The sequence below is a fragment of the Ursus arctos genome, unplaced genomic scaffold (assembly GCF_023065955.2).
Source record: "Ursus arctos isolate Adak ecotype North America unplaced genomic scaffold, UrsArc2.0 scaffold_2, whole genome shotgun sequence".
Lineage (NCBI taxonomy): Eukaryota > Metazoa > Chordata > Mammalia > Carnivora > Ursidae > Ursus > Ursus arctos.
This window is the reverse complement of record NW_026622874.1, coordinates 77,286,374-77,314,266: the sequence shown is the minus strand read 5'-3', so window position 1 is coordinate 77,314,266 and position 27,893 is coordinate 77,286,374. Positions and strand designations below refer to the sequence as shown.

At 43.3% G+C, this 27,893-nt stretch overlaps 1 protein-coding gene across 4 annotated transcripts; it reads right to left on the bottom strand.

Annotated features, from left to right (window-relative positions):
• Window positions 1–391: 391 nt before the first annotated feature.
• On the bottom strand, window positions 392–27,893 carry RRN3 (RRN3 homolog, RNA polymerase I transcription factor). Of its 4 annotated transcripts, none has more exons than XM_026520286.4 (18): window positions 27,733–27,878; window positions 26,112–26,217; window positions 25,014–25,070; window positions 19,912–20,001; window positions 19,672–19,801; window positions 19,210–19,269; window positions 18,781–18,844; window positions 17,506–17,575; window positions 14,748–14,846; window positions 12,625–12,717; window positions 11,535–11,673; window positions 9,944–10,074; window positions 8,766–8,896; window positions 7,647–7,831; window positions 5,371–5,479; window positions 3,977–4,129; window positions 2,937–3,024; window positions 392–2,270 (listed from the first exon to the last, which is right to left on the bottom strand). In XM_026520286.4, the coding sequence occupies exons 1-18, from the start codon at window positions 27,819–27,821 to the stop codon at window positions 2,109–2,111; spliced, it is 1,956 nt and encodes a 651-aa protein (XP_026376071.1). In that variant the 5' UTR covers window positions 27,822–27,878; the 3' UTR covers window positions 392–2,108. The 4 variants fall into 4 exon arrangements, with proteins under 4 accessions (XP_026376071.1, XP_026376072.1, XP_057171022.1 ...); XM_026520287.3 differs by having other exon boundaries at window positions 27,591–27,860; XM_057315039.1 differs by having other exon boundaries at window positions 392–3,024; window positions 27,733–27,893.

Sequence of the window (27,893 nt, the reverse complement as noted above, 5' to 3'; positions counted from 1 at the left end):
AGGATAGACCCTGGAACTCCGACCCCAAAATGAAAGCCTGCTTTTCAATAAGAGGAATAGAAAATCCTTTTTCTAGAATTCCCAAGGAAATTTCACCAACCCCCCCCCCCCACACACACAGATGTTCCTTTAATGTATGATGCATTTTTCAAAGAAGTGTTTGTTTTCCTGGAACCAGTTCAAGCCTGGGGGACTCTTGTGCCTGGGCCTGCTCACGGCGTCCCTGACACGGTGGCGGCCCCTGGAAGTCGCTCTCCCCACCGTGTACTTTCTTTCCCAGCACCCGCAGCTGCTCTGGCGAGACTTCTGCCTCGTTAAGACTAAGGGCTCAGCTGCGGTTTCTCACGGAGCTTTAACAGAGATCAGTAAAAAGCACGGAAACCATAAGATCTGTGTGAGAAGCCTCTTTATTGGGGTACCTCCCTTGACTCCTTTACTGGTGTAAGAACAAAAGATCCAAATTAACCATGTCATTGTTTTATTTTCACAATGTTTTTCCCTTCAAACTCCTTTGAAATTAGACTTATGTATAAAGATACCCTTAACTACATTAAAACATCTCAACCCACAAAGGCCCACTTACCGTTAACTTCTAGGGACACATTTTCATGTACTCATTTCGTACCCAGGGTACGAAAATCCCACCTTTTTGCCAGCAGTTAAAAGAACACAGAACCCAAAGGTTCTCAAATGACTTTCTACCAAGCCACCAAAAGAAAATCTGCAATATCCAAAACTTTTTAAACCCATGTAAAAATTTCTATTTTCCAAAACCATATTTACTCTACATTGCCATCAATATAATTACACAAGAACATACAAAGCCCTAGGAAAGAGAAAGTTCATTACAAAATATTTGTGATCAAGAAAATATCGCTTGCTTTTAAATAATAGGAAAAGTGGCAGAAAAATAAATATGTTTAGAGATGTCCATTTTCACAAGTAACAAAAGTACACAAATAAGGAACAAAGCTAAAATATGCGTTAGCTACAAAATGGGTCTAGCAGTGTTTGCACACGTGTTATAAAGTGAGGTTGTTTCGACTCCTCTCTCTCAGTGTTTAGTTATAAAAGTACAAAAAGAGCCTTCCCAGAGGAGGATCTCGCGGAGCTGAAATCCACGACACCAACAGCCAGTAGATGGAGGCTGGAGCTGTAACCTTGGTCTGTCGTGGCTAGCAAAACCATTCCACCAAATAACCCAAGCCCCCCAAGCCACCCCGTTAGCACAAACAGATTCTCAAAATGACCAACTGATTCTAGTTAAAAAAAAAAAAAAAATTCCAAGTAACAATCCACTACGAACAACAAGCAGTTACAATTCTAACAGCTCCTGAGAGCCTCAGGGTAAAATGCCATTTGCTGTGTTTTACAGAAGTGCAACCCCACTCTCAGTGCATGGGAATTCCATTTACCCCGAACTCCGTGTTTCTTGTAAATCCATTTTTAAACTCACAAGTATATGATTTGTCTGCTTCTGTTTCCCTCAATCCTCCATCTCTTCCCTCCAGGATTTCACTGGTCCCCAAAGTCCCTGGAGATCTTCCGTGCCAGGTCCAGCTTCCAGTGTCAGGGACCAGCTCTGGCCACCTCCCCACTTTCCTCCCATACCCTCTGCACCCCCCTGAAATCCCGACACACAGATACAGTTCCAGCTGAGGGGCAACAATGTGTCCATAGTAAATCATTTTAAAGACACTGAATAGCATCTACATAGAGCATTTTTTTCACTGAAAAGAAATCAGATCAACACAGTCCTGTGACTACGGCTCAGACAAAACCTGTGTGAAAAATGCAATCAGTTAAAACAGGCTGTTGCCAATATCAGAAATTTCACAATGATGTCAGAAAGCTGTAACAGAAATAAAATATACATTAAACAAACATGCCAAGCCTTCAACATTTATCATCAACTCCATTCTAAAATATTGCACATGATATCCAGTCTCTTCCTTTTGTCTGCAGGGGAGCAAAAAAGAAAAAACTATGTCCGTTCAGAGACTAGAGTAGGTCTACCTTGGAACTAAGATGCCTGAGGCATGTCCTCGCTCTAGTCCAAACAGGGGGAGCCCTGGTACTGAAGGGCACGATGGGGAAGAACGCTCGTCTCAATCACAAATCCTTGTGATCAGAGGAGACTGGTCTGGAAGGTATAACATGGGAGGGGAGCCCACACTACTCGAGGGACTTCGGAAATGCGTGTCAAAGGAGCTCGGGGTGATCCCAACTTCACCTTTCAAAAAATCATCATCCTCATCTTCCACCACCTCCTGTAGAAAGAACAGAGGTTATCAGCAGGACCACCGGTGGCAGTGTGAAAGGTCCCCTCAGGAATGTGCCACTCCCGGAAAGAGGAAGGTAAAGAAACATATCTTAATTTTGGAAGCTTCCTCTGACACACACTTCTTCATGACCGACCACCCACACAACTGCTCGTCACACGTCGTAACTAACTTGTTAGGTCTGATTTTTTAAAACACATTTAAAGCTCAAAGAGGGCAGGCAGCATGACGTGTCATTCAAGAGCTCAGTGGCATCACCCTTGTACCCAACACAATGTCAATGAGGGAATGAACGATCTCTCCACCCAAGCTAAATATAAAGAAAAAAAGAGGCTTCCGATGATTACTTATGAAAAATGGGACTTACGTAAATCTGACGTTGGTACTTGGTGGTGAGGATCGTGTGGTACATATATTAATTTGTTGAGCTGATTTTTAACGAACCTTCACTTCCCAAAGTCCACTTATAAAGTGTTTAAACATTCATCAAAAAACGAAAAATTCTTTTTCTAAGAACGTAACCCGACCCTGGATGTTTGTAAAGGCAGGATGAATAAAATGGCGTGTTTTTTCAAGTGTGACATTGCTGTTTACTATTTGCCCGTGGTCGCTAACCACGCGGGAGGCCCCCAGTGTGCTGAGCCACATATTTACCTTCTTACTGGGTTTCTTCACCTCCTGCAGCTCTTCCACACTAATGTCTTCCCATATCTGATAAACGGGATCGATGAATTTCTTTGACCTGCCGTTCAGAGGTCACATTTCAAAATCAAGTTCAACGCCACACTGAAGGTCAGACTTGTCTGGCTCTTTTTGTCACAGGATCCACTACCCAAAATAAAAACTATGGCTCAAATAATCATTGTACCAAAAAACACTGTACGTCAATACCATAAATAACGTGGCTCCTTGTTATCTACTCAGATGGTGTATTCAGCTACTGTTTCTCATCTTTTTATTTTCAAGTGAAGTGATTTCTCCACTCTGCCGGGACTGACAATGAGTTAGAATACGTCCGAATGAAAACAAAATTATATTACTCTGGAATTACATTTCTTTTTTTTTATTCCTAGAGTAAATCTACTAAAACTTAAGTCTAGGAAAAAAGACCAATGTGGTTTTGGTCAACCAAGACTTGGGGGACCAGATAATCCTAACTTGTGGTGTTGCTAGTTAGAAACTGCATAGTAAGCAAAAGTCCTGCTTCCCTATACAGAAGCCAAGTTAAAGACTGGCCTGGTGGATTTTCACCATCACCCATCCAGATAAATTACGTGGCTGCTGTTTATCCTTGGCAACAGCAGGGAATGTGGTCTCTAGAGGGAGGAACAAGTCACTTGGCAGAAAACTGGGAGCCATGAAAAGGCAGCATCCTCGCCATGCGGGCACCTCTGCGCCCAGTCCCCTTCATGCTGAAACCAACAGGTTTACAGAAAAACAAAAGATAAATGAAAAACCTTTGGTGTCACTCCGGGGGTCTTCCTGCACTACAGGTCTGCACCCCGCAGCCTGTCACAGGCATTCCTGGCCTTGGGCCCATGAAACATGTGAAGGGGACCCTGAGCCGCTGATTAACAGATACGAACACCACTTATGACAAAGAAGCCCTCCGCCTGGGCAAAGCAAATACACGTCACATGGTAAGTGTTCCCTGCCCCCACTGCTCCGGCCGGTAGATGGGCTGCGATACCCACCTCTTCAGCACACAAGGATCGAAGGGGAAGAAGGTGTCGAGCGGGTTTGTGCAGGTTTGCACCGAGTCCCCTCCGGCTGTGTTTCGAATGACCGGCAGCATCTGGCGGTTGTTCCTCTCGATGATGGTGTAGCAGAAGACCAGCTGGTATTTACTGCGGGGCAACAAAGCCAAGACACGCACAGAAGGCGTTAAGCTCGTGGAGTAACTCTGCACGGACGTGCCTGTTTGTGTGTGACAACCGTGACCACACAGATGTTGTCACACATAACACATGTAAGAACAAATCACACAAAGCAGGAAGCAATGCTTTCAGGGTACTGCTTTCCGGGCCTATCAGTGTGACACAGACCTACAGTCCCAGCTCTTGCTCTCGGCCTCACACCTGACCCCATACCGACAGCCTCTGGGATAGTCGGCTCCCACCCCCGGAACATTCTAGGAGCTCCTGCCTCCACTGCTCTTCATCTGCTGCCTCCTATCTTTCCACAGTGCACTGGGACCCTTCGATCCTCCCTCTCCATGAATGCCCTTGCTTAACGTTTATTCCTTCCCTTAATTGTTACCATTTTTGAGATCTCAGGTGACAGAACACCTTGAACTACATGCCCAGGAAAGGGAAAATAAGATTACTGAGTAAGAGCAGCAAGCAGTCTAAAGGGGTCGAAGGGATACAAGAATGACCTTTGTCTTCTAACACACAGATTCCTCTGTGTTGAAGGTTTTAAAGCTATGATCCTACCCTGAATACACTGATCAAGGGCTCCAAGTCTCCCAACTCACTCTGTACTCAAAGCAGAATAATTCAGGGAAAGCCAGACTGCCTGCGTCCGCGCGCTGGCTCGCCCACCAGGGAGCCACTTCTCACAAGTCACCTTGTCTTGCTGGGCCTCCACCGTCCCGGTTTGAAACAGGACTTACCACTACAATCCTAGGACTGAGGGGACGCAGTGAGTTCTGCGAGAGGCGCAGCCCCCGCAGAGCACGGCCTGGAGCACCGGGCCTGACAGGACAGCCGCTCACCAGCCTGCGCCGGCCTGTCTCCGGCCGCTGTGCACCCCTCCCGCGGCTGCTCTCTGCTGATTACTCTAAGAAACATCCTTGGTCTGTACCTCTCGGCTCACTGGTTGCCTTACTCGTTTCCAAGCGCGGAGGTTTCTGCTGAGTTACCATCTTTGAATACAAAGCACTAGCAACTTCCAGTACCATCAAAGCAGAAAAACAAAACCTTAACTGCAGTGTTTCCTGAAAGTATGGGGTGACTGGTTTTTATGTGTTTTATGGTTACTAATTTTACTGAATAATTTCATAGAGATTTACTAGAATTATACAATAGCGATACTAACATAAACTTATTTTTAAATAATTTCCACCCATTAAGTATCAATAACTTACCTTGTGATTGCAGCAAAAAAGTTAACTACTGCAGGCAGACAAATCTTCAGGGGATTGAGCTGACTCATCACTATACGTTCGAAATTTAGACTTTGAAGGTATCTCAAACCTTTGATTAAAAAATAAAATTTTTTAACAAGTACAAACCTAACAGTCTAAACACCTTGAAGCAGCATGGATTATTTCACACATCAAAAGAATTTTTCACAAAGTTACTTGCAAAAATGCTTTATATAATTGAGGTCCATGTCGTCACACGATGCAGAACCCCACAGGCCACCAGTCTCACCCACACTCACTCTGGACTAAGTCAACTTCTCTAAAGAAACAGTGTATTCTTGCAAAGACCCAGGAAGTAAGCCACAACCCTAGTGGGCGAGGAACTTATATGACAATCTGGAATTCGGAAATTTGTAAACTCAGCATATTCTGAGTTTATAGAGAAAGAAAAAACAAAACAAACAACAACAAAAAACCATGTGATCTGATTTCAGTTAATCATGAGATCGGTACGAAGCTGAGCCAACACATGGAGTCTCCATTCCCAAGAGGTAATGACTGTACAATCTGGAATTTCCCCTTCCTGACTTCCACAAACAGATACGCACGCCAATCTGACAAGAGCAAACAAAGAGCAAGACCCGCACATCTGAAATTACTAGTGAAGTGGAGCAAATTATTCGCGTGTGTGAAAGTCATTCATAAATCAGTTGTGTTTTTTTACAAGGAAACTATGGAGGCAGAATAAGGATTAGATACCACTCTCCGGGAAGAAATAAATATACTTCTTTCCTATGTTAGTAAAAGAAGGACACCACCATTTTGAAAGGCAAACAAACCAACCTGTACTTAAGTATATATTTTTTAAGATACTTTATTTTTTTTTAAGTTTTATTTATTTAAGTAATCGCTACACCCAACATGGGGCTCAAACTCACGACCCCGAGATCAAGAGTCTCATGGTCTTCTGACTGAGCCAGCCATGTATATTCTGATAAAAGTAACTAAAAGTAGGACACTGCCATGGCTTACAAGAACTACATCCTCTTTAAGCCAGACTCTTACCTTTTGTTTATAAAACCAAAAAAAGCAGACGCTTTGCTTACGCTGTGCTAAAACCTTGTCCTACTACTAGTTTATACAACTAGTTTTAACCTTTTGAGAAGTAACAGGATATAAGTAAATACATACAATGCAACACATTCAAGGTTCAGTTGAGAGCTGTGGTTCTCAACTCTCAAGGCAGCTGTGGCCCCACGAGGACGTGTGGCAGTGCCTGGAGTTTTAGCTGTCATAAGAGAGTGTGGGGGCAGGGGCTTACTGGTTATTTAGTGGGTAGAGGGTGGTAACCATCCTAGAATGCCCAGGACGGCCCTCACAACAACTAGAGAACCCCGAATGTCAGAAGTTGAGAAAATTTGGTTTAGAGGTAACAGCCTATTAAACCATTTAAATTATTCATGCAAATAAAACCATTTAAACGGACTTAACTGACATTGTCCTTGTCACACTAACCTGATAAACAAGCTTCATCTGGTAGATTTAAATTACACGCAACTCTTAGAAATTAGCAAAATTGAAAACCGGTCGATTAACGCTTAAGTCCCTAGCTAGAGCAGCATAACTGTTATGACCCCAAGCTGTAGAACCATATTCATCTAATCCTGCCAGTCACTATCCTGCGTGTGCTTAGGGTCCCCGTCACGGGGGAACAACGCCCGCCTTTCCTGGCCGGCATGAGGACAAATGGGAAGCGCTGTGCTGGGCCTAGCCTCCGAGGAAGAGCACCCTCACGGTTCACGGTCAGTCTAGATGCCACCCTCGGAAACAGACGTGTCCACCTCAAATCCATCCCATTAACAAGGGGCCTTAAAGCGCCTGATGGACCTACGGGCTGCTTGAAGTTACGTGTCAAAGCTTGAGTGCATGGGCAGTACTCCGACTCCACAGTGTTCATCAAATTCTTAAAAAAGAAACAAGTCGGGTGCCTGGGCAGCTCGGTCATTAGGTGTCTGGCTTCAGCTCAGGTTGTGGTCCCAGCGTTCTGGGACCGAGCTCCGCATCGAGCTCCCTGCTCAGCAGGAAGCCTGCTTCTCCCTCCCCCGCCCCCCCCCCCGCTTGTGTTCTCTCTCTCTCTCTCTCGCTGCCTCTCTGTCACATAAATAAATAAAATCTTAAAAAACAAACAAACAAACAAACAAACAGCTCTTCCTTCTAAAGGGTGACTAGTATTCCAGGAAAATCCAGTTCACATCCACCAATCCCACATCACTGACCTTCTTTCAGGTTTCCACTTAAAAGCTGCTTGTGTCTAAAAACAAAAGTGTAGAACACGGCTTGGCAGGCTGAATAAAATGGTCCGTGGAGAGCAACGTCGCAAAATGCCTTCGTTCCCGAATCCTGGTTATTAAGGTATATGTGCAGCCAGTTAACCAAAAGATCTAGGCATGATTTTACAGTACTAGAGAAAAGAAAAACTCAAGTCAACTTCACCTGCTTCATAAAAAAACAAGAGTGACATAAAAACACACAACTGCCTCTCACTACAGACTAAGAAAAGTCAGTCCATAGGCTTCTTGCTCTATTACCCTTGGGCACAGAGAAGCAGCAAAGGGAGGAAACAGATGGGCAGGCAGGAAGGCAGCGTGCAGGGCCCTTCTAGGAACAACAGGCAGGCCCCTAAAGCTGCCTGCGGTCCCAAGGGATGGACAAGTGTCTCCTTATTGACTCAGAAGGACTTCTCTCATGAGAAGTCCCCTGCCCTCACCAAGAAATATGGCCACAGAAAAGGGCACAATTAGCAACATCTTATAAGGAAGAGACCATCTGATTGACTTCACCCTTCCCTATGGGGTTCTGATGAAGTTCTGTGGCCTACAATTTAGGGCAGAGTGGACAGATGGCTTTTAGTTGTCGGGGAAGGTTCGTAATAGCAACCTTGCCCAAAGACATCTTCATGGATCACTGGAAGAGGTAGGCCCAGAGCTGGCCTCCTAAACAGATCTTTCTATTACCTTTAAAGGGTTTTTTTCTTCAGCTTTAACAGATACAACTGATTCGGAATGCAAATGAAAAATGACAAACCTATAAAAAGAATCAAAACAGTATACAACACTGTACAATATCCACGAAGACAAATGGGTCTTCATGTTCAAGTGCAACCATGCAAAACAGACGACAAAAGTTTTCCGTATGAGGCTTTATATCTAAAGGAGACATTTTATTCTGAAATTGCCTTTTGGAAATGTAAATATCTTACCGAGAATGGGGGAACAGAGCTTTTTCACGTTAAAGGCAGACAAAAATTAAAGCAGGTATTTCTCTGATTTAAGACAAATGCTATAATCTTTTTAAAGCGTGACATGAAAAAGCACTCGGAAAATTAGGTTACTTACATAAGAGGAATAAATTTAGCTCTTGCCAAAAAGCTTCCAATATAATTTCCAGCAGCTTGTCTGATGATGGCAGGATTATTTGGATCCTGCAATTTTTTCCAGAGATGTTCCAAAAATGCTTCTGCGAATCCCTATAAAAAGAGAAGGTACTGCTCTGATCTTCTTTAATGTTGAAGAAATCTCTAGCTATCGGAATCCTAAGACTGTAACTCAGCAACAGGGGAAAGGGCTATCATCTCAGTTACACGGCTAGATAAACAATACATGCAGCTCTCATGGTTCTTAATTTTACAACACTCTGAGATAACAGTATTACAAACAAAAGGTGTTTGTTCCCCAGCCTTAAATAAGTTCCCGAAAAGAGCTGAAATTTAGATTCAACCCCACAGATTTCATAGGTTCAGTGACAGGGCTTTGGAATCGGCAAGTGATCCTGCCTGTTTAGCCAGAAATGGAAAGCAGGGACAACCCACACTCAAGTGGGAACCGTGCGGCAGGCCCGTCACAGTGCCAAGTCCTCTCCCAGTCTCTGACCGCATGTACTGACCTTACCCAGAAACAGAGACACGGATTCAAGGGCAGCCAGTGTTCGACTAATTACGCTAATCATAGAAAAAAGACCAATTAAAGCTTCTTTTTAACAAAAGGCACAACCTCCAACTTCTCCCAAACAGCTCTCTTCAAGAGCTACTAACACATGCTTGGGGGCAAAGTGAATTTAACCTTCTTACCCATGCCCAGAACTCTCCTGACTGTTCTAGGAAGCTACAAAACAGGGCAAAGGAACAGTCTTCTGTATTTCCATTTTTCCCCCCCAAAACAGAAAGCCACTGCCCTAAGTTTTAAAATTCTGGATTTAGAAGTTGTTTTGGGCTAGTTAGGATCAAGTGAGAGAATGAAGGACAGAAACCGTTAAATATCCCCTGGGATTTTAATAGCCAGGACTGGAATGAAAGGGAAGAGCACTGCCTAGTGGACCAAATGCAGAATGGCACTTGCGGAGCGCTCGGCCTAGGACGAGCTATCTTATTGGAGGCACCAGAAAAGTGAGCTCAAGAAAAAGACATACTCACCTCCTGTCTCCCTTCCCTACTCCCCCTGATCCCCACCCCCAGTTTTTAAGGGAAGATCATGGGCAAGAATAAAATAAGCTAAGACCATGCGGACACAGTACTCACCAATTTAAAACTGCAGAGGTAAAACATGAAAAACTGTACATGGCAGGAGGCGTGGGTGGGCAACAGGAGTTTGTCAAAGATGGTTATGAGATCTCGATATAAATCCTTTGTTTTGTTGTTATCTACCTTGCCTGAAGAGAAAATTTGGCATTTCAGCTTCACACACTATTTTTAAGCTGCCACATTCATTTACCAAATTTCCAAAAATAAAATACCATTAAGAAACATCATCCATTAAGCTATGATTCTAACAAAATGCCATTTTTAGTTTGCACAGATTTTCCTTTATATCTGTAATAATCCAGCACTGACGATGAAGCAGGCCCTCACCTCACACACTGCTGTGATGCCATAAACAGGAAGCCCTTCTAAAGGGCAATTTTACTATTTATGTGGCAGAAGCCCTTTGATCCACTAATTCTACTGCTAGGAAGTTATCAGAAGCACACTACCAGACATATATATACACAAGGATGTTCATTACACATTTATAATGGCAAAAAGGTGGGGGAGGAGGTGCCTGGGTGGCTCAGTCGGTTAAGCATCCGCCTTTGGCTCAGGTCATGATCCTGGAATCCTGGGATCGAGCCCCACATCGGGCTTCCTGCTCAGAGGGGAGTCCGTTTCTCCCTCTCCCTCTGCTCCCCTCTCCTTGTGCTCTCTCTCTTGCTCACTCTTTCAAATAAATAAATAAAAATCTTAAAAAAAAAAAGGGGGGGGGAGAAAAAAATAAAAGAGACCAGTTAAATCCACATGATCAGTAACAACCTAGAAGGACAGTGAATGGTCTGAGAAAGTGTTCATGGCGGGTGGAAAAGGGCGAATTATGAATCACTGTGTACAGCATGACCCCCAAATTCACTGACAAACACACTCCTAAATACACACGTGCTAACAGAAAGAAGAGCAGATCAAAATGCGATTAATGGTTCCCTGAATAGTATAAATGCAGACATTTAAATCGTCTTTTTTAATCCTTTCCTACAGTTCCCAAATTTTCTCTCGACTGGATTATTTTTGTAACACAAAAATTAAAATAATAACACAGACAACTGAGACTCAAGTCCTACTATCTGAATGGCCAACTACCACTCTTAAACCTTCACGATGTGAATGGAAGGACCGTGTTTTCCTGGCAAAAGCTGCGGACAAAGTTCCAGGACGGCAATAAGCACCCAATTTGTTCACTACAACACAACCCAGCACGACACCCCCAAACTCAATCCCTACCACCAAGCGCCCTGTATCAATGCGCACTACACTCTCAGATGTCCTGAACAACTCCAGTGTGCTCTGATCCCCACCTAAAACTGACCAAACTCCTGACATAATCACTGACTCTGACGGTCAGCGAAACCATCAGGGGCTCTGAAGACAAATACAGCCAAGCCCGAATCCAGTCCCACCACTCTCAAGCTGTGTCACACTGGCAAATCACGGGATCTCTCTAAACCCTCTTTTCCTCATACTCGAAATGCTGATTTGTACAGGACCCCTAGGAGGACCATGCCATGTAGTAAAAACACACGGCACACAGCCCGGGGTGCTGCCGCATTCAAATGCAGCTACTGTGACGAGTGCGGGTCATTACCATCGACATAGCAGACGTCCTTGATGTAGGACAGCAGCAAAGAGAGCAGGATGTCCAGGCGCTCGGCCACAGGATGGACCATGTGATCGAGCCTTTGCAGGTCAGCCTCTGCCTCCTGTTCGGTGTCTTCGTCCTCATCCTTTGAAGAGAAAGGACAAAGCTGACATTAAAAACTGGAGTAAAATAGGTAAGAGGGAAAATTCTCAGAGCTGATTATTTCCTTTGAAAGGTAAAACAAAGAAAAGACACAGACCCCCCCCCCCCACCCCAGGCAGGGGCTCCCCACCAGAAGTGTGACTTGGAACCACTGGTGACATCCCAAATAAAAGCAGATTCCGAGCCCATCCGGAGAGTCCCGTGGAAGGCCCCCTTGAAGCAAGGCCACGCGAACACCGCAGCTTACCCCCAGCTCCGGGGACCCACTGTGCTGGCTTCCTCTCCCGGGACGGGGCACCCCTGCCCCAGCTGCTGGGAGCACCGGTTCTCGGGAGTACCGCCCTTGCACTCCTCCCTGACCTCCCGAGCCGAAATGACCGGCTGACAAGGGCTCACCAGAGGCCGTCTCCCTGGCTTCAACTGGGATCCAAAGCTCCCAGGATCTGGGGTCATCGTGCTGTAGCTATTCTCCAACGAGAGCAAACTCTCCCTTAGTTCCTTCCCTGCCCTTTCCTGCTTCTTCATGCCCTTTGTCCCTAATGGCCTAAATCCCCCTCTCAGGCCCTCCTCCTCCAGGGAGCCCCCCCAGGCAGAGAAGTACTGCATTAAGGCCTAAGACTTGGAAAATGAAGAAATCACACTGGTATGCTTTCCTACGTATAGCTCCTTCAGAACACGTGGTTTACAAAACAAAACAAAACAAAAAACAAAACAAAACAAAGAGCACAAAGGTTAAGAACAAGAATGAAACCTACTTCACCACTCCCACATTCCCAGCCTTGGAAACGAACGCCCTCTGCTGCACAGGAAGCAACGTGACAGCAGCTACTTGTGTAACAACTGTTTTAAACTAAAGCTTTGCAGAAGATGAGGAGCCGCTGGCCATCCCACCCCCAGCCCCGCGGAATCCCGAGCCGTGTTAGGAAGCGCTGACCATGCTGAAGAGTCCTTCGGCGGCGTCTGACCCGCGGCCAGCCTGCATGGCTGCATCCTCAGCGTCCTCGATATCCTGCCGGGACGCGTTCACCTACGTTGTGACAAACGGGAAAAAACAACGAAAGCAGTGAAAAGACAACGACCTTAGGGCGCCTGGGTGGCTAAGTCGGTTGGGCGTCTGCCTTCAGCTCAGGTCATGATCCTGGGTCCTGGGACTGGGCTCCCTACTCAGCGGGGAACCTGCTTCTCCCTCTCCCTCTGCCCTTCCCCGACACCCTGCTCCCACACTCACTCGCTCTCATGCTCTCTCTCTCAAATAAATAAAGTCAAAAAAAAAAAATACAACTACTTTGGGGCATGTGGGTGGTTCAGTCAGTTAAGCATCTGATTCTTGGTTTTGGCTCAGGCCATGATCTCAGGGTTATGAGATCGAGCCCCACACTGTTCTCTGCACTCACTGTGGAGCCTGCCTGAGATTCTCTCTCCCTCTCTCTCTCTGCCCATCCCCCCGCCACTTGCTCCCTCTCTCCCTTAAAAAAAACAAATACGACTACTTTATCTGAGGACTGGAAATTCATCTGATAGACATACTTTAAAGGGGTCCACATGAGCACCCTTCCTGGCACCGTAACTCAATATACAATTATGGTGCAAACCTACAAACTGGTCTGGGTCACGAAGGAATTTACGAGACTACAAATCAAACCCCTTTCACTACATACTTCTATAAAATCGTTACAAAATGCAGTGTGCTGGTCTAAATAAGCTTCAACAAACTCATTCATTCCAACTCTTACATATTGTAAAAGAAGCGTATCATCCATCCATTGAGCAGGGAAATGACAAAACGCAAGTCAATGTGAATTACTCAATACTCATTTTGGTATATGACCCTTCAGCTATCTCGTTTCACACATTTAAATCATGCCTTTTTTACTCTCTCTACATGACCTTCTTGCTAAACGCGCTCTCCAATGTTGCACAGAATGACGATGGGAAGACTTTACAGATGGCACATGCAGCTAGCCAGACAGCTTTCCTCCCAGTGAGCAGCGCGCCAGCCTGCCCACTCTCCAGCTCTTCCCAGACCTGCCGCACTGCTACCCTGTCCCCCCCACAGTATCGGGCTCTCGTCCATCACTCATAGCTCCCCAGGCCACAGACCTCGAGTCTCCCCAACAGCCCTGCTCCATCCCCTCTTACACCCTCACCAAGGCCTCCAGCAGCGCCCCCTTGCCAACCATGCACACTCCCCCTCTGAAACGCAGCTTCCCCCTCCAGGGACACAGCAGCAAACTCTCTTCTAATCACCAAATCCAAGGACTTTGGGTCTGTTCATCCTCCTTAAAAACGTCAAGAGTAGCTCACACCACTGACCAAACCCTTCCTTCTTCCAGACCCTCCGCAGGTGCCCATACTCGCCTGCGCTCCCACTCCGCATCACACTTCCCCTCTCCCGCCCTCACCAGCACCACAGCACGGCTGCGCTCTGGCCCCCACCCGCTGCTACCACTGCTTGCTGACCATTCTCCATTGGGCGCCCCAGCTGCACCCCAGTCCATCCAAAACGGCACTCTTCCCCTTCCAACCTCCTCCTGACTTTCCTCCTTGCTGCGAACACTGACTCTGTTCCTCGGGGAGCGGACCTCCCTCTTACCCTCTACCTCTCCACTTTCAACCCAGTCTCAAGGACTGGTTCGCCTTTCCTCCCCCATGTCACCAGAATCCACTACTCTCCTTCATGCCTGCTGCACCCCACTGCAGGCCTCTTTAAAAAAAGGTATAAAGAATTCAACACCACTTCCTCAGGAATGCCTTCCTGACCCCTTCGCATGACATCAGGCTTTCTGGCACGTAACGATGCCTGTGTCCCATTCATAGCGTTTACCACAACTGTACCCTCACACGTGTGTGACCATCTAATGCCTTGTTCCCCAACCATGAGATATGGGACTATCTATAACCACCAGCACATCCATCAAGTTCAAGGAATGTTCAAAGAAATCAAAGGTGGAAATGTAGATTCTTCTCCATCATCTCTATCTACTACTGTTTCACAAACTATGACTATGTATGTAATAAATGAAAATCAATGAGAAAAACAGATTATCAAATACTTACATCCAACTTGAGTAGCTTCTCGATCACAAGCTCCAGAATTTCATGCCTCAAGGTTGGAAAATATACACTAATCCTTAGTAAGTTATGAACATAACATTCCTAAAATATAAAAAGACAAAACACTTCAACAGAGGGTTAATGTTTCATCATAAAAAAAACACAAATTACACAATCTTTAGTTTCAATTAAACAGAGAAAATAGACTATCCAGCAACACAGAAACTATACTGTTCCTCTATCAACACAATGTTCAGTATTATTAATCTAATTGCCCCCCAGTAAATTATATCTGTATGGGGAGGGGGGTTGGTTTTTTAAAGATTTTATTTTTAAGTAATCTCTACACCCAACGTGGAGCTCGAACTCACAACCCTGAGATCAAGAGTCTCATGCTCCGCCAACTGAGCCAGCTGGGCGGCACCCCCCGCCCCCGTTAATTAAATCTGTAATCTGTATACTTCTACAGTATTTTTTTAAACAGGTTTGTTGAGATATAATTCATTCATCCAAAGTGTACAATTCAACAGTTTTTAGTATATTCAGAGTTGTGCAACTGTCACCACAACCCATTTTAAAACATTTGCATCACCCTAAAAACAATAGGGTATCTTTTAGTAACGTACCACCCCAAGCCCTAAGTAATCACTGATCTACTTTCTGTCTAAGGATTTGCCTATTCTGGATCTGTCATGGAAGTGGAATCTTACACTGTGTGGCATTTTAGCATGTTTTCAAGATTCACTCACTTTGTAGCAAGTAAACCCTCTAAACCCAAGTAACACCCACTGTGTAGACATGCCACATTTTGTCGATTCATCGCCCCATAACATTGGTTGTTTCCGAATTCTGGCTATTAGAAATAATGCTGCTTCTGAATATTCGTGTAAAGTGCTGCGTAAACAAACGTTTTCTGCTGGATAGACACCTAGCAGTGGAAATGCTAAGTTGTATGGCCATTCTGTTTAACCTTTCTGAGGAACGGTCAAGGGCCTTCCCAAAGCACTTCCAGCACCTCGTATTCCCCACTCCCACCAGCGTTGGAACAAGGGTTCTGACTTCTCCACATCCTCACCACTACTTGTGACTGTCTGTCCCTCGGAGTACGGCCATCCCAGGGGGTATGAAGTGCGATCTTATGGTTTCATCTTGCGTATCCCTGACCGCTAGTGATGTTGGGCTTTTCTTGTGTGCACTGACCATATGTGTATCAATTCTGGAGAAATATCCATTCAGATCGTTGCCCATTTTTGAGTTATTTGCCTTTTTATTATCAAGATATTAAAGAATTCTTCATATACTCTAGATATACTCCTTTATCCAATACACGATGCACAGTATTTTCTCCCACTGTTTGGGCGGTCTCTTCGCTCTCTTGAAGGTGCCCACGAAGCACAGCTGGTTCATCGTAAAGCAGTCAAGCTCATCTGGTTTTCTGTGGCTCCTTGCGTCAGGCTTCCTATCTGGAAACTGTTGCCTGATCCCAGATCACAAAAATGCTCACCTATGTGTTCTTCGAGGAGCTCTTTTCTTAGCTTACATTTGGGTCTTTCATCCACTTTGAGTTCATTTTTGTTTACGGGGGGGGGGGGGGGGGCTGCTTCATTCTCTGCATGTAGATGTCTGCTTGTCCCACAATCATTTGTGGAAAAGACTGTTCTTTGCCCCATTAAATTATCTTGTACTACTGGCTTTTGTGTATCGATCACATATTCTATAAAATTCGTCTTAGTTCTAATAGTGCTTTGAGAATTCCTCAGGATTTTTCTAAATGTAGGAGGGTGTTATCTGCAAATACGGGCATTTTTACTTCTTCCTTTGCAATCTGGATGCCTTTTCCTCTTCCCACCTGCCTTTGCTAGAACCTCAAGTACAATACTGAAAAGAAGTAGCAAAAGCGGACATCCTTGTTTTGTTCCGTATCTAAAGGGAAAGCTCTCATTCACCATTGAGTAGGATGTTACCCGTGAGTTCTTCATAGGTGCCCTTTATCAGGTTGAAAAAGTTCCCTTCTATTTTTGTCATGAAAGGGTTTTGGTGTTTGTCAAATGCTTTTGTGCATCTACTGAAATGATCATGTGGTTCCTGTCATCTATTCTACTGACGTGGTGTGTTTTATCAACTGATTTTAACAGGTATTAAATGAACCACGCAGTGCTAGGATAAATGTCACTTGGTCATAGTGCATAATTCTTTATGTTGCTAAATGCAGTTTTCTAGTGGGTTGTTGAGGATTTTTATATCTATACTCATAAGAGATACAAGATTTATAATATGCCACTTGAAGCAGACTACCACAAACATTAGCAAACCTTATTAATTCCATCCTTAATAATTATAATACCTTATTTGGGAAAAAATAAGCTATGCTTAGTCAGAAACCACTATTTATTATTCATTACTGAAAACCAGGGGTCATCTAAATATTACACGAAAACTTAAGAATTCATCCATAGAAGGTTCTGCTTTCATGTTCAAATAAGGCATGTTTACGATTGGTAATGTATAAACTATTACCTTCTAGTAATTTTTATCTGTATAATCACTAAGCCTATTCAGCTATTTCTGAAATGGACTCTGTCCTTCACTTGCATAAGGGAAAAAAACACTGGGATCCTCACTGAGTTCCTAAAAAAGGACCCTGAGTCAAATTCTTAGTCTTGAGTTTAATCTGGAAGACAACTGCTAAGAAAAAGACGTAACATCACCTAAAACTAAATCACAACTTTTCCATTATTTTCCCCTTGAAAAGATTTCTTACCAACGTTCTCTCTGATTTTCGAACAAATGGAAATTTTTCCACCAGTATTGGCATAAGAAACCACGGTGTCCTATTGAAAAAATTGAAAAATTAATCCATGTTAACCAGACTTTCTTGGAAGGTGACATTCCCATTGTAAGAGCAAATACGGATGCAGGAGGCAAATGGTAACTACCTCAAATAATCGGAACTTAAACACATAGCTTCAGAGAAAATCTACAATAACTTAGGAGGAAACAGCCTTCCACTAGCTTTGCTATCAATAGCAAATTAAAGAGGGATTCTTTTTTCTACAAAAGCAAAAGAGTTTCAGTTTAAAATCTAAATGTTTCCCACTCTAGTGCTTTCCCACATGTATGACTTTAAAAAGGAGAAAAAAGTGTCAACTTGAGTATTTTTTTAAGTTATCAAATAATAAACTTACAAAGGGAACTTGAAGTCCATCCCTCCAAAAGAAACCCAAGCTTTTCTTAGAACTCTAACTTTTTAAGAATTCAAATATGGGGAGCCCGGGTGGCTCAGTCAGTTAAGCCACCGACTCTTGATTTCGGCAAAGGTCATGATGTCAGGGTTGTGGGATGGAGCCCCATGTCAGGCTCCAGACTAAGGGGGCAGTCTGCCCCTCCCCCCGCTCAGGCTCTCCCTCTCTAAAATAAAATAAATCCTTAGGGAAAAAAAATTCAAATATAATCAACATACAATATTAGAACTGCAATTTTTATTTATATGGCATGACACAAGCACACAGGGGTTGCTCACTGAAAATTTTTGGATATCACATCTTGTTGAAGATAAAAGCAAAATTTGGAGGAAAATTTCCATACAAGCTTTAAGAAAGAATTTAAATAATTTTAATTAAGTCCTTAATTCTTAAATTAATTTCTAAATAATTTAAATAAAGACAATGAAGAGAGAGCTAAAATGCCATTTTGTAGAATGCTGTATCAACAAGACACAAAAACATGTAGTATACAGCTTGAGTTTTGGTGCTATGAACACAGAAGTTCCTACTAACTGATTATAACTTTCCTCTTTTATACAGATTTTACTTATTTATTTGAGAGAGAGAGAATAAGAGAGAGAGAGAGAGCATGAGAGGGGGCAGAGTCAGAGGGAGAAGTAAGGGAGCCCGATGCAGGACTCGATCCTGGGACTCCAGGATCATGAACTGAGCCAAAGGCAGCTGCCAACCAACTGAGCCACCCAGGTGCCCGATTATAATTTTCTTGAGACTTAAAGACCATGATTCAAAATAAGTAACAAAAGGATACTCACGAGGGGACATATCTTGCTATTATTTGCAAGGCTCTGTGACATGTGTCAAAATTGGCAGGAAGATCTACAAGGAGAAAAGTGAGAGTATAAGCATAAAAATAAAATTGAAAACTGAAAACTTATGTGTTTTAAGCTAAAAACACACACTAACCAAAACTGAATCATTTATTAGCAAAATATTAAATGTAAGATTCTTTTCCAAAACCAACCATCAATGAAGACTAAATGGATTAATTACATAAGTAATGCACTAAGGGCAACTGATTACATGTTAATGCTAAATGGGACAGAAACGATTCCATCAAAGGTTGCCATTTGTTGCAGTCTACCCGTTAGAACAAACCCTGGAGTTGCCCTATACGTTATCATTCAGCATGCATTCTCTCAGACACAGGAGCCATCCCTTGTTTTCATCCTCTTTATACTTACTATCATCTTCATCATCAGAATCTGAAACATTGACGTCACCTTCCTTAATGACCACTCGGGCTTTTGAGGGAAAAACAAAATATGTCATTCTTTTTGTCACCGACCTAAGCAATCAACAGCTACACAAAAAAGTGCTTTTTTCCATCGTCCAAACTTAGTACGATTCAATTTGCAGTCTAAAGAAGAAAAAAAAAGTCAAGCAGCTTTACAGTTAAAGCTAAAAATTACTGACTTCTAACACTACATGAGAATCTCATTAAAGCAAATTACAACATAAAAAAAAATCACAGCAATAAATCTAGATGCTTCCACGGAATCATTACAGGGAATAGACATGTATCAAAACTGCTGCCAATATACATCTCAGAATTTTCCATGTTGGCACAATCCCCACAGGGTTCTGAGAAGGTAGTATTTTAATAAAGAGGTATTTAAAAAATGAAAAAGCAAAGAACCACTTACGAGGTACAAAATAAGAAACAATCATGCTGAGACATGGTCTAAGGAAGACAGTCTGTGCTGATACAAGATTGCCAAGGAAAGCCAAGTACTCCTCCACCACTGTCTGACTTCTATTCAGCCACTGCAGCCTCTAGAGGTAGGAGGAAGAGAAACACAAAGGACACATTTTACTGATACAGTGTATTCTGTTTTCAAAGTACCCAATCACATACTAGTCAGTGAAGTAAGGGGCAAACTTACCAATAAAATACTGATAAGCTGCTCGAAGTCTTTAGTCAAATACATGATGGAAGAACGGAATTCTAACAGCCAGTTAATGATCTGGTCATCCTTAAGGTAAACAAAGAAAAGTACTTTCAAAATCACAAATCCTCTAAAATAACTGAAAAGATGATTCCTATCTTGCACCAAGCACCTACCAATATATTTAAATTAGGAGAAAAAAAGCCACAAACTTGCACTGAAGCCAAAATTGGAATGAAAATTTCTTAGTTTGTATCAAAACACAAGGATGTTATAATACCTTCTCCTGTTTAAAAAAGTGTTACATAGTAACTCTGACATACAGGGAAAAAAGAATTAGATGCAATACTTCATTCTGATCACTTCTGTTTGCCCTTAATAAGTGGAAACACCTCAAATGTTGACCCGTGGGAATTTTTTTCAAACTGCAGAACGATGACAGTAGATTTAAACGCTGTAAGACCACAAGGACCACAATACCTCAATATCCTCTATATTCATGCTGATGTGCAAACATGTTAACAGTCAGTCTAAGCTAATTAGAGACATCAGTACATATAAACTGTTTCTCAACCCAACCTATAACTAGACTTATATATTAAAATCTGTTCTATATAGGGGCACCTGGGTGGCTCAGTTGGTTAAGCGTCTGACTCTTGATTTCGGCTCAGGTCATGATCTCAGGGTTGTTGAGATCAAGCCCCGCTTCAGGCTGTGCTGAGTGTGTAGCCTGCTTAAGAAACTCTATCCCTGCCCCCTCCCCCAGCTCGTGCACATTCTCTCCTCTCAAAAAAAAAAAAAAAAAAAAAAAAGTGATATATATAAATGTTGGCTCCACTACTCCATAAAGTAGTTTTCAGGCAATAAAATTACTGTTCATCATTAGTAACTTTTAGTAACATGGGAAAACTGCTAAAAGAAAATAAGCCATGTATAAAATATGCCATCAGATAAATATAAAATATACTGTTTGTATTAATTCATATGCACAATATACACAAGAACAAACTAAAAACCCCCAATTTTGAAAGAAGTGGTTAATGCTGATTAAGACTCAGTAGGGGAAGGGACATATAAATAAACAAAAGCAATACAATGTTGTACCTATCACAAGAGCCTATTCTACGTGCTTATGGTGATAGGTTATTACAGACAGTATTGTACGCACGCGAGAGACTACCACCAGCCAGGGCTGTACCTGCAATTGTAGACTACTGATAGGGATTATCACTCAGTGAGAACACGGCAGGTGCCAGGCACAGCGCCAACACCACACATACGCATCTCTTACTAATCCTAACAATGCGGAAAATGGACTGCTGGTGTTCCCATTTTAAAGCTGAGGAAACTGAGGCTAAGAGAAATTAATAAGCAATCTGCCCATTTGAGAAGCTAATAAAGAACCAGGTTCAAACCTGTCTGACTGGGTCAAAACCTACACAGTGTCCACTCTCCCACAATGCCTTGCTCGTCACAGAGAAGGAGCCCACCGCCTTTCCCCCAACTTCATTCAACCACTGACTGCTTGCAATGTGCTGTGAGAAACTTCAATGAAACTGACTCTTTTCTGATGAAACCCTAAGTAAGCTGGCAGGAAAATCAAGTAAATCGCAACTCATGTGCACTATGGTAATTACATAATGTTCACGACCAGTAAAGATAACTTTACTGGTAGCTCACCAAGGCCTGAAGCAGAGAAGACAAACTAAGGTACGTGCAAATAAAAATGAGGTAACTCTATCCTATCCCTTTTCCACTAAAAAAAAAAAAAAAAGGTGCAACAAAATTATAAAGCTAACATTTAAACTGCTCTGTTTTTTAAATTAAACTAGTCGCAGACTCCGGCGCATTAATACTGAACCAGTATTAGAAGCAGATCAGTTGCAGCACTCTCCGAACTAGTACAGACACACCTGATGCAACTGCTGGTATGTCAAGATACCGATGAGAAGTGCTGATAAAAATACAGTGGGGGTGCCTGGCTGGCTCCGTTGGTGAAGCATGCAACTCTCAATCTTGGGGTTGTGAGTCTGAGCCCCACACTAGGTATACAGATTACTCAAAAAATAAATAAAATCCTAAAAACAACAACAACAACAAAGAACACCAACAAAATAGTCCTTTGTACCCACAGAAGAACGCGAGGGTCAGGGAAAGCTTCGAACAGGAAGTGACACTTCTGCTGTCTGTAAACAGACTGGGCATTCTCTGGGGCTACATTCCTCACAGGGTGACAAACATGTATTCAGAAAACCAAAAGTAGTTCAGTTATGGCTGGAGTATATGGTAAGCAAGTCAACAGACAAATCTGGGAATCAAAGAGGGGAAGAGATAAATTACTAAAGTCCTTGTAAGCCAGATTTGTAATTACGAAGATCTGCTGGAAGGGTGGGGAATGGAGTGAATCAACACCCATGTGCTTAGAGAGAACCAAGGAAATTTCCATTAAAGAGGACACTTCAGGGGCGCCTCAGTGGCTCAGTCGGTTAAGAGTCTGCTTTCAGTTTGGGTCATGATTTCAGGGTCCTGGGTTCGAGCCCCGCATCAGGCTCCCTCCTCACCAGGGAGTCTGCTTCTCCCTCTCCCTTTGCCTCTTTCCCCATTCATACTCTAATAAATAAATAAAACCTTTAAAAAAAAAAAAGAGGATACTTCAGCTGGATCTCAAACAATAGGAATTTTGTAGATAAAGTAATAATAACAGTAAACACTAATATAGTAATTACCATGCCAGGCACCGTTCTAAGATTTTAACATAAAATAAGTCATTTAATCCTTACGACCACCCCATGAGGTAGGTGCTACCATTGGTTCCCATTTTATAGCTGGGGGCAGTGAGGCACAGAAGTGCAGTATATTCACCCTCAGTCACAAAGCCAGTAAGGGAGAAAGGCCAAATAGCCACAGCTCATGCTCCAAGAGGTAGCAACTGAAGTGGATACGGAGGACCTCTTGCAGCCACAAAAGGCACATGCTAGAGACAAAGATGAAAAGAAGTGGCACCCAATATTGGGTGTAGAGATTACTTAAAAAAAAAGAAAGAAAGAAAAAGACAAAAAGTGGCAAATTCATGGAACAAAGTATCTAGTGAGACTGAACACTGAAAAAAGGCAGCAGACTATGCTAAGAAGCTGGGCCTTTCTGCAAAAGGTATGAAGTTTTCCCACAGGAAAATGACGTTTAGCATGTGCTTTAGAGATGATTTAGGCTGCACTGCAGAGGGTAAAATGGGGGGGGGGCAAGTGTGGCAATGGGAGATAGAGGAGAACTGGAACCTAGATAACCTAAAGGAGTTTAGGGAACAAAAGAGCACCAACAGCGCAAGATGCCTTGAAAGATGTTTTTTTTTTTCCTGAAAAGGCTCTGGTGAATCAATGGAAATGAGAGGTGACAAAGTTGAGAAAGACCCCAAAGTTTCTAGCTCAAGAAATAGGTAAGCAATACATCACTTAAGCCCATAAAGAAGACTATAGATAGAGGAGTGAGTTTGGGAGAGAGAAAAGTGAGAAATTTGGGGCACTTGTAATACTTGTGGGCTGGCAGTTAAGAAACAAGTCACGAAGGGTGCCTGGGTGGCTCAGGCGGTTAAGCACCCGACTCTTGATTTCGGCTGGGGTCATGAACTCAGGGTTGTGGGATCAAGCCTTATGTCGGGCTCCACGCTCAGCAGGAGTCCACTGGAGATTCTCTCCCTCCACCCCTGCCCCTGCCCCTGCTTGTGCTCAGCAGGAGTCTGCTGGAGATTCTCTCCCTCCACCCCTGCCCCTGCTTGTGCGTGTGCTCTCTCCTCTATAATAAATAAATACACCTTAAAAAAACAAAAAAAAAAAAAAAAAAAAAAAAAAACAGAAAAAGAAACAAGTCGGGAGCCCACAAAAGCAATCTGAGCTATAGATACAAACCTGGAAGTTACCAGGCCATGGGTGAATTCCAAAGCCACAAGGGCATAAGGAGATTATCCAGGAAGAATCTTCAGAGGAAGGAAAGGGTCAAGTCTGGAAAGCTCATCAACACCAAATTTAAGAACCAGTCACAAGAACGATTAGACGTAAGGGATAAGACGACAGGAAGATCCCAGAAACTGAAGGAAGTTTTAAGAAGTGGGCAGCCAACAATGTCAACTGTTAAGAGGAATTCATGACAGTTTGGGGGAAAAAAAAAAAGTCTGCTGAAATCAGCACGTAAGAAATGACTGGTAATCTCTGTCATAGTAATCACAGCAGAGGACTTCACAGTGGATTTAAACACACAGGGAAATGAGAAAGTGTGGGCTGTCAGCAGGAGTAACAGCTAACACTACAAAGTCCTTTGTGTCGGGGCTGCTCTAAGTGTCTCTCGTATACTAACTCACTGGATCCTCTAAAACCTCTACATTTAAAAGACCTCTATCGTTTTTCTGTTTTTACAAAGACAAAAACAGAGGTAGAGAGGTTTAAACAAGTTGCCCAAGATCACACACTGCGAAACAACAGGGTAAGGATTTGATCCCAGGCAATCTGACTACCATTGCCATGGTTAAGATACTCCTCTTTCCAAAAGTGGGAAATAAGGGGACGAAAAGGGAAACAAAATTCACTGAGTTGTGCCTACATGACAGGTATATATCTTAAAAAGTACATCTCTTGAAACTTTTCCAAAAACACTGGAAAGAGTACTAGCTTGAAAGACAAGTCAACTTGTGTTTTTGTTTTCACGGTGGAGAGACATGAGAGCAGCATACAGCATAGAGGAAAGAGGTTCCAGAAAGGAAAGATAAAGCAGGGATTCTCAACCCGAGCACTCCTGACATCTTAGATTTGAGAATTCTCTGGTGTGGAGGGCCGCCCTGTGCACGCTGGATGTTTAGCTGCACCCGTCACCCACCTCACTGGATGCTAGCAGTACCCATCCTCCCCAAGACAGACGTGCCAAACAAAAATGTCTCCGGTTCGTCACCGAATGTGCCCTGGGGGCAAAAGTGCCCCTGGTGGAGAGCCGCTGCATTACAGTGATGGATCATTCAGAGGGCAAGTTCTAGAGGATGGAACAGGACTAAAGTGCAAACTCAATCTGTACAAAGTGGCAACAGCTTTGCTAATGATCAAATGTAAATTAATTACCTTTATGTCCGGATCTGACAGCTGGTTCTTCAACAACTCAAAGTCATTTGTCTCACCCTAAACAAGAACGAGGGGAAAAAAAAGTTCTGCTTGCTTGTTTCCTGTTAAAGACCAAGAGCAGGACTTTTAACTACTACAAAAGGAACATCATGACTTTCACACATCAGTGGATTGTAAAATTGTAACTCCAAAAATGTAAAAACTCACGTTAGTGGAGCTAGGCGGCTTGGAAAAAAAGAAAATGAATATGAAAACGTTGTTCACATTTAGGTACACTTGTGTACTGACACCTGAATACAACAGCTGATGGCACAAGACACCATCCCATACACATATGTGGATTTAAAATGCTTACACATATAAAAACAGACATTCCTATTTTTCCTCCATCGCTGAGATTTAGTAGAATCACTTCTAAACTAACACAGAACCAAACCAAAAACCAAAACAAATCCCTATTGACAGAACTGGTTTATTGACCCAAAACAATGCTTAGGTAATTCCTTAAGAAATAAAATGCTCTCAGGCGCCTGAGTGGCTCAGTCGGTTAAGAGTCTGCCTTCGGCTCAGGTCATGATCCTGGAAATCCCAGGATCCCGCCCACAACAGACTCCCAGCTCAGTGGCAAGTCTGCTGCTTCCTCTGACCCTCCCCTCTCTCATGCTCTCTCTCATTCTGTCTCTCTCAAATAAATAAATAAAATCTTTAAAAAAGTTTTTTTAAAGAAAGACAATGCTCTGATCTAATGATTTTTATTCTAGCACATGCTCAAGTTTTTTCAAGATACTATGTGAATAAAGCATTTGAAGATATATAACCTCAGCAAAGAGGTTATTACTCTAATTTTAAGCTGATAGCATAATGCTGTCATTAAATACCTGACTTCAAGACTGACAGATCAATCAGACAGATCAGTCAGATCAATCAGACACACTGACCAACAAGATGAATAAAATTCATTTTATTATGTCTACTGGTCTTTTGTATAAAGGCTACAATTGTATCCTAACCAACAAAAATCCAAACCTCAACATACCAATTACATCTCAATAAAGCAGGGGGGAGAAAGACACCAAACCTCACATTATTTCCTCTTACCTTTTTGTACTTCAGCAAGACTTCTGTCACAGTTCCACCAAACCGAACAGTTTTTCTTGGGGGAGAATTGAAGAAATCATTCTCTAATGTGAGCATTTCTGAGAGCCTGTAGAACCAAGATTATCACACTATTAAGTGCAGGACAGAGAATAATAGAATTATAATAGTCAACATTTATGGAGCCAACATCATTCAGTGGGACGATCGCTAAAGCCTCCTACCTGGCCTCCTTGCTGCCACTCTAACCTCCCAACATTCTTCATTCAGTGATCTAATGATCTTTCCAAAATTTAAAACAGATCATGCTACCTTACTCTCCTGTTAAATTCTCCAAAGGTTCCCCACCTCACTTAGAACACAAATTCAAACTCTGTCGCTGTCTTCAAGGTCCTACACTAATCTGGCTCCTCCTACCTCTCTGACCTCACCTCCAACCACTTAACATACTGCAACCATAGTGTTCCTGCTATTCTTCAAACTTACCAAGCTGATTCCTATTTCTCTTGCTGTTACCTTTATCAGAAACCCTCATGCTCCAGATCTAGACACACTGGGTTCTTGTCTTCTTTCAAGCTGAAGGTCAAATGTGTCAGAGAGGCTGAAATCTAAAGAATCCAACCTCTCTCTCCCCCCCATCACCCTGTTTTATTTCTTCAGGTTATCTCTACCTGAAACCATGCTGTTCTTTTATTTATTAACCTAGTCACTGTCTTTCCCTCCTTAGACTGTAAGCTCTGTTGAGAGCAGAGACGTTGTCTCTTTTGATGGACTACTGTCTTCAGTGTATAACCAAGAAAGTACAGGCACTTAATAAATACTATGAATGACATAATTGCTAAGTGTTTCACAAACTTTTCTTCCTTTACACAGAGCAGAGTAATAGGGGGAGAAACAGCATCCTACTAATGACTCTCAAAGTCAAACCCCAAAATGTTTTATGGGGATTAGGAGCTTTAAAAGTTGAGAAAGACAGGGACAGCTGGGTGGGTCAGTCAGTTAAGCCTGAGACTCTTGATTTCGGCTGAGGTCATGATCTCAGGATCCTGAGATTGAGCCCCAGGTCCAGCGCTGAGCTAAGCGGGGAGTCGGCTTGAGATTCTCTTTCCCTGTCCCCTCCCCCAGCTTGTTCTCGTTCTCCCTCAAATAGATAATAAATCAATCTTTAAAAAAATTTTTTTTAAAGTTGAGGAAGACAGATTAAAAAAACGTATATGTGGAAACAAATTTCAAACATCAACAAAAAATTACGAGTCCGTTTCCCATCAATGACAGCATTCGCCTGATAAATCAAAGAGCCCAGGGAACTCTTTCCAGGTCTAGACGAAGAAGCGGGAGAGATGAGTAAAGAAGGTACTACCCAGGCCTGGGGCGCTATGAGGGAGCTCCGTGGGGAGAAAAGGGGACCCTGCAACGGAGAACGGATTCATTTTTCCAGCCCTCTTCCCACCTTTACTACCCACTTAAGGGGTATGGGCTTACTCCTGAGAACCTGCGACGACCATCTACCCGTTGCTCTCACGATTCCATCAGCTCTGCCCCGGGCCCTTTCACATCCTCTGTCCTAACCCCGGTCCTGGACTTCGGTCCCAAATGCGCAGAAGAAAGCGTCCCGGACTCTCACCCAGTCCTTGACGCGCCCAGCGTCTTGACTGCAGAGGCCGAGGCGGCCGCATCTCCGGGCAACCGCGTGTGAAGCAGCGGGGCCGCCATTGGGCCGGACAAGCGCGACGACTGCGCCTCGCACCGGAAGTCGTGCTCCTTCTGGCCTCCTCTGTGGCCCGG